We start from the raw sequence: 5,752 nt of genomic DNA, 5'->3' as shown, positions 1-5,752 counted from the left end.
TCACTTTAAGAAAAATGTTTTTTAGAAAACTTTATATCATTTTAAAAGACCTTTCCATTGATACCCCACACGGGTATGTACATCGAAAAAAAATTTTCATCCCTCAGTTACATGTATGGGGGGCCCCACCCCCAATTCTTTTTTTTACTATTTAGTGTCATAATTTTGTAGCGGTTCATACAACACATATTCCCATCAAATTTCATCACTGTAGTACTTATAGTTTCCGAGTAAATCGGCTGTGACAGACGGACAGACGGACAGACGGACAGACGGACATGACGAAACTATAAGGGTTCCGTTTTTGCCATTTTGGCTACGGAACCCTAAAAAGTAAAAAAAAACATAGACAGTAAAATTATTAAAAAAATGTTGATCCACCTATCGGTTCCCAACACTAGTTTTCAATGTTTCACTTTTTGTGGTAAGGCCCTTAATGTTCATGATTGCACCTTCATAAAGATATGTAAGAAGAATACTTGCTGCTAGGAGTTGATGAGTGACTAGTTGCTTCAGGGGCCGCCGTTAAGTATGAGAAGTACGGGTCCGTTGTCAATGGCAAAGTTGAAGACCTTGGTTGAAGACTGGCATCTTCGTATGTCGGTGCCGGTACGGATGAAATTGAAGAACTAAATCCATACGAGTCCGATGTTGGAGGATGCATCACCAGGCTCGACGATAACGGACTGTAGTAAGCGGATCCTGCTGCGTATCTATTCAAATCGTCATTTAGTTTCAAGTTGACACCGTTCGGAACGTAGCTATCTGAAGCGAGCGTTGACAACGAGTTAGAATTCGGCTGCAATGACTCATCAGTCGTGTACCGATAAACCTCAGACATGGGTGAGTAAGTAGGCCTGCCAGTTCCTGCGGTGTAATACGATGAATAACTCAGATTTGGAGTGTACGACGGCAACTCGATAGTGCTTTGAGGGCCTTTGATGACGGATTTTAGATTACCCACTGATGCGTAGTCTGGAGGTCTTGATATAGTCTCGCTGGAGGAATGGTACACTTTGTGACTCGCGTGGCTGTCAGTTAGAAGTCGTCGATGTCTATCGTGGCCGCTACAGCTTCTTCCGTGACTCATCTTGTGGTCTTGAGATGGCGATAATTCCTTAGAGCTCGAGGGGCTGCTATCATCCACCGACGACGACGGCTTATTGTGTTTGTTATCTTTTTTGTATTTCATCCGGCGATTTTGGAACCATATCTTTATTTGCCGTTCAGATAGTTGCAAATAAGTTGCAAGTTCTATCCGTCTTGGTCGACACAGGTATCGGTTCTGATGAAATTCATTTTCTAATTCAACCAGCTGTGAACTTGTATAAGCAGTTCGAGCACGTTTGGTAAAACCCTTTTGGTAGGGCGATGAATCAGTCGACATGTCTAGAAATACACAGACATAAAAGAAATTAATAAATATTTGAGAGTTACTTCTTGCAACTAATCATAAAAACAAAACAATAAAAAATAATTACCGTTGGATAATGATGAGTTTCTTAGAATTGAACTACTCGATGAAGATTTAGAATTCCATGTGGATGTCTGAAATCAAATTTATAATTTTAAATGCGTGCACCTTTGACAACAGTTGGTAACAAAATACAGTACATACTTCTATCAGTTCTACTTCTACCAGTATTAATTGCTTTTGTCGACAATATTAATTTTCCATTATCAATCCGGTTATTTTGTGGTAAAATCACTACATTCACTACTGGCAACAAAAGCAGCATTGTGACGTTAGTAAACACTACATTAAGGTTGAATTTTGTTTGCAACGTTGTTTACCTGACCGGGAAAACTGGATTCATTCAAGTTAACTTCTTTTCCAGGATCTTTAGCAATATCATTGTCTAGACCGCTTCGAGAATGATATCTAACAGGTTCATTAGCTGCATAGTTTCTGTTGTAAGCGACTTGGTTCACGACTGGTATTGAGGCAGATGTGAACATGTTATCGGCCTTGTCTATACAATCGTCGGAAACCAACTCATCAGTTCCAGATCCATGGTTCTTATTGGGGCTGTTGCTAATAGTCTCGTAATTTGCGATCTGATAGTCGTATCTAGGCTCCATGTCTTCTTGCATATTAACAACCTGGTACGACTGATTCAGTCCCAGTATATCGTGAATACTAAATCCTGTCGAATCTCTTGAGTTGTACATCGATTCGTCTTGCACAAATGAATGAGGTAATGAGGGCAACACTTCTGTTTTGCAATCCGAGAACACATTATCACTAGCACTGTAATTAACACCATCTGATAGAATATCTTCAACACCATGGGATGTCACTGCGGCGACTTTGCAGTCATTCTTTGAAGAAGCGTCAGTCAAATGACTTGAAACGTATTTCGGTATAACTGTGCTGGAAAACCCGGAAGAGGTGGAATCCCTGGAGTCATCTAAATCTTGATCTGAATGCAGGCTCGGCGAGGAAGGGTTCACGGATGTCATTCTTTACACTTTTACCAATCACTCTAAACACTATACTGCGGCAGTAGGATCGTTATTTATAATGACATTATCACTAAGCACCCAAGCGACTGTGCCCATTGAGACTTGTTTACAAAATGCTTTTTTCTTCACCTGATTGTCGTTAATTTGGTAATGACTTTTGCATTAGTGTGCGTGAGGGTAACGGAGCCAGTTTGTTCGTGTGCGACCGATAAGACACATACCGTACCTCCGATAGTGACCCAAAGATAATACTAAAAATCTGTTTCGGTAGCTAAAATGCCTGTCACAATCACTTATCCGGAATAACTCAAAATTTTACTTATGCAGTGTGATATCATCTATTTTAAATATATTTATGAGTAACGTATGTGACGTAGGTTTTGCGGAGTCCTTTAAATGCACTCAGTGCAAGAAGTCTGTGTTCTTGTGTCGAAACGCAATGATACAGATACCGCTGCTTGATTATTTATTTATTTATAATTTATTTTTTATTTAATTACTACCTACTTACTTGGTTAACAATTTCTATTTGTCGGCCGTTTGGTGTAGTGGTTCGAAACGGACTACTATTCCGGAGGTAAGCGGGTTCGATTCCCGCACAGTACAAACATTTGTGTGCATGAACATATTTGTTTGTATTGGACTGGGTGTTTTCTATGTATAATAAGTATGTTCCATCTTTTAGGTTGCATAAAATAGGTAATTCATTCTTGGGGAAATGTATTACCATATTTAACAAAAATAAAACCGACTCCAAAAAACCTACACTAAAAAGTAGAAAAATAATTACTAATTACCTACTTATTTATTAGGACGAATTATTAATATTCTACTTTTTAGTGTAGGTTTTTTGGAGTCGGTTTTATTTTTTTTAATAAAATTTTACTTATTTCTTGCTTTTTAGTTAACTAATTATTACCTTGATGTTACCACTGAAGGTAGGCAGTACATTGAGACCATATTCTTCATGTCTAGTGTAAAATAATATTCCCTACAAAATACAGGTTACCATATAGGAAACCTAAAAAGACCTTAAACGGTCAGCCCACCTTAAAAACATGAAAGTTGTATTCTGTTGGTCTATTTGTACTTATAATATTTAAAGAATTATTCTACAACTCCTAAGCATTAAGGAGTTGTACCTACCATGACCAGTTTTTCTTCAAATTCGCATGAGACCACCCTTTTGATAATACCTATTCAACAAAAAAATAATCGTTCAAATTGGTTCATAATCGGCGGAGATATTGCGTATAAAAAAGTTCATCCCCAATTTTCCACCCTTGGGGGTGAAACATTTTCTTCAAATTCGCATGAAACCACCCTTTTGATAATACCTATTCAACAAAAAATTATCGTTCAAATTGGTTTATAATCGGCGGAGATATTGCGTATAAAAAAGTTCATCCCCAATTTTCCACCCTTGGGGGTTGTTTTTTTTATAATTAAATTTAAATGGGACCACCCTTGAGGTATTACCTATACGCCGAAAAAGATTTGTTCAAATCGGTTCATAATTGGCGGAGTTATCGCGTAACAAACATAGAAAAAAAAAACATACGGGTCGAATTGAGAACCTCCTCCTTTTTTTGAAGTCGGTTGAAAATACCACACAACCTCGTCGAATTGCCAATAAACAAATTTAAGATACATATAAAAAATACCCTTATGTCCAAAGGGTACTACAAAGGATGCGTTCAGTCTGCACATATTTGATGTACTCGAATTTGGTTATTCTTACCGTTAGATAATTCCTGGCAATAAGTGGTGACTGAGTTTGTTCCTGTTTCTTCTCAGCACTTGCCATATGTTTGTCTCGAAGCGCTGGTAGGGCCCAAAAGATAAGGAGACATGTAAAGTGCCCTATAAGGGCTACCTTTTCTTTTTTTATTATTTCCTATAATAATATTTTGACGTTCATAAGTGCCACTTGTGGTCTAAACTGAATAAATATTTTTTGATTTGATTTGATTTGATTTGATATGTATTTACAAAAAAAAAGTATTTAAGTATGTTTATATCCGTTGTCTAGTAGGTACCCATAGTACAAGCTTTGCTTAATTTGGGACTAGAAGCGCTGTGTAAAATGTCCAAGGATATTTATTATTACTACTTGCTGCATGTGATACTAATCAAACTGTCGCATCTGTAGAGGTACAGTCAGCGTCAAATAGTTCGTGACACCCAAAGTAGCCAAAAAGTTCTCAACACGTCTTTGTTGCAATTGGAATAAGGTTGTGCTGTCATCTTTTTGGCCACTTTGGGTGTCACGGATTATATGACGCTGACTGTACGTTTGAACATCAATCTACGCAGGTCGGGCACATAGATACAACTCAAACCACAAGATCTTACGTAAATGATGTCGGTCTACCTGTTTAGATATACAACTCATTAAGAGAACTACCTATTGTTGGTAGGTACGTCCTATTTTAGTTTTGAATGTGGGTACCTTTACCTGATATACGAGTATTATCAACACACTGACATTAACGTCACGTAAAATGTATTTCATAACATTTATTAATATGCCAATAATTATATTGTTATCTAGTTGAACCTGCGACTTTCACGTTGAAATGTTTCTCAGTTAAGTACTCCACACATCACATTTTACAAAATTTTCCCTCGATTCGTCTCAGAAGTCTTATGTAGTGTACTTCTTATAGCACGCGAATGCTTACAAAACAAATGTATCGACCTTGGGGAACCCCAATATTAAGTTGAAACATTTCACACATCAAAAAATAATTCCGCTAATACCATTCCGAAAATTGTAATGTGTATGACAATTACCATAACGTGTTGGACAATCCTAAAACAGTTTCGGAAGTAGGCAACTCCTTGAGTTTGTAATGTTTAATACCATTATTTTTATAGTTGACACGCGCTTTAACGAATTGCATCATAATTAATTTGTGTCTTTAAAAATAAATGGTCATTTTTAATAATTACCTTAATTTGATAAACACATTAAATACTAATAAATTTGTGTTTTTATTTACATGCACTTCCGGGTGCCTTTTTTAACGATTGATTTCTTACATCTGATCCCATCCGACCCCATCTAAAGTCACCATTTCCAGATAAAATACAATGTTCTTAGTCGAATTCCATCATCCGTCATCTTACCTGATGGCATCTTCAGCGCTTCCTGACCCTGGGGTACCATACGTCGCAAGAAGGATAATAAGATACCTATAAGCTTTGAAAAGTACATCGGTACCCCAGGAATCAGAACGCAAAAATCTTTAGTAAGTCAAGTATAAAACAATAATTACTTACT

The 5,752-nt window shown here is 37.2% G+C and overlaps 1 protein-coding gene across 1 annotated transcript; it reads right to left on the bottom strand.

Annotated features, from left to right (window-relative positions):
- Window positions 1-328: 328 nt before the first annotated feature.
- Window positions 329-2,580, bottom strand: zen (zerknullt). The gene is made up of 3 exons (XM_028318572.1): window positions 1,795-2,580; window positions 1,482-1,548; window positions 329-1,389 (listed from the first exon to the last, which is right to left on the bottom strand). Exons 1-3 carry the CDS (start codon window positions 2,461-2,463, stop codon window positions 455-457), a joined length of 1,671 nt encoding a protein of 556 aa, XP_028174373.1. The 5' UTR covers window positions 2,464-2,580; the 3' UTR covers window positions 329-454.
- Window positions 2,581-5,752: the final 3,172 nt, after the last annotated feature.

The sequence above is a fragment of the Ostrinia furnacalis genome, unplaced genomic scaffold (assembly GCF_004193835.3).
Source record: "Ostrinia furnacalis isolate ACB-3 unplaced genomic scaffold, ASM419383v2 OfSCF6932, whole genome shotgun sequence".
Classification (NCBI taxonomy): domain Eukaryota; kingdom Metazoa; phylum Arthropoda; class Insecta; order Lepidoptera; family Crambidae; genus Ostrinia; species Ostrinia furnacalis.
Note: the sequence above shows the minus strand (reverse complement) of the source record. Positions and strands in the feature narration are given on the sequence as shown.

Bases quoted from the DNA above. Each gene is read 5' to 3' on its own strand.
- zen (XM_028318572.1), bottom strand. From the start codon at position 2,463: ATGACATCCGTGAACCCTTCCTCGCCGAGCCTGCATTCAGATCAAGAT. The intron at 1,549-1,794 runs GTAAACAACGTT...ATTTGATTTCAG, and splicing joins AATCCAGTTTTCCCGGTCAG to ACATCCACATGGAATTCTAA. The intron at 1,390-1,481 runs GTAATTATTTTT...GTGTATTTCTAG, and splicing joins AAACTCATCATTATCCAACG to ACATGTCGACTGATTCATCG.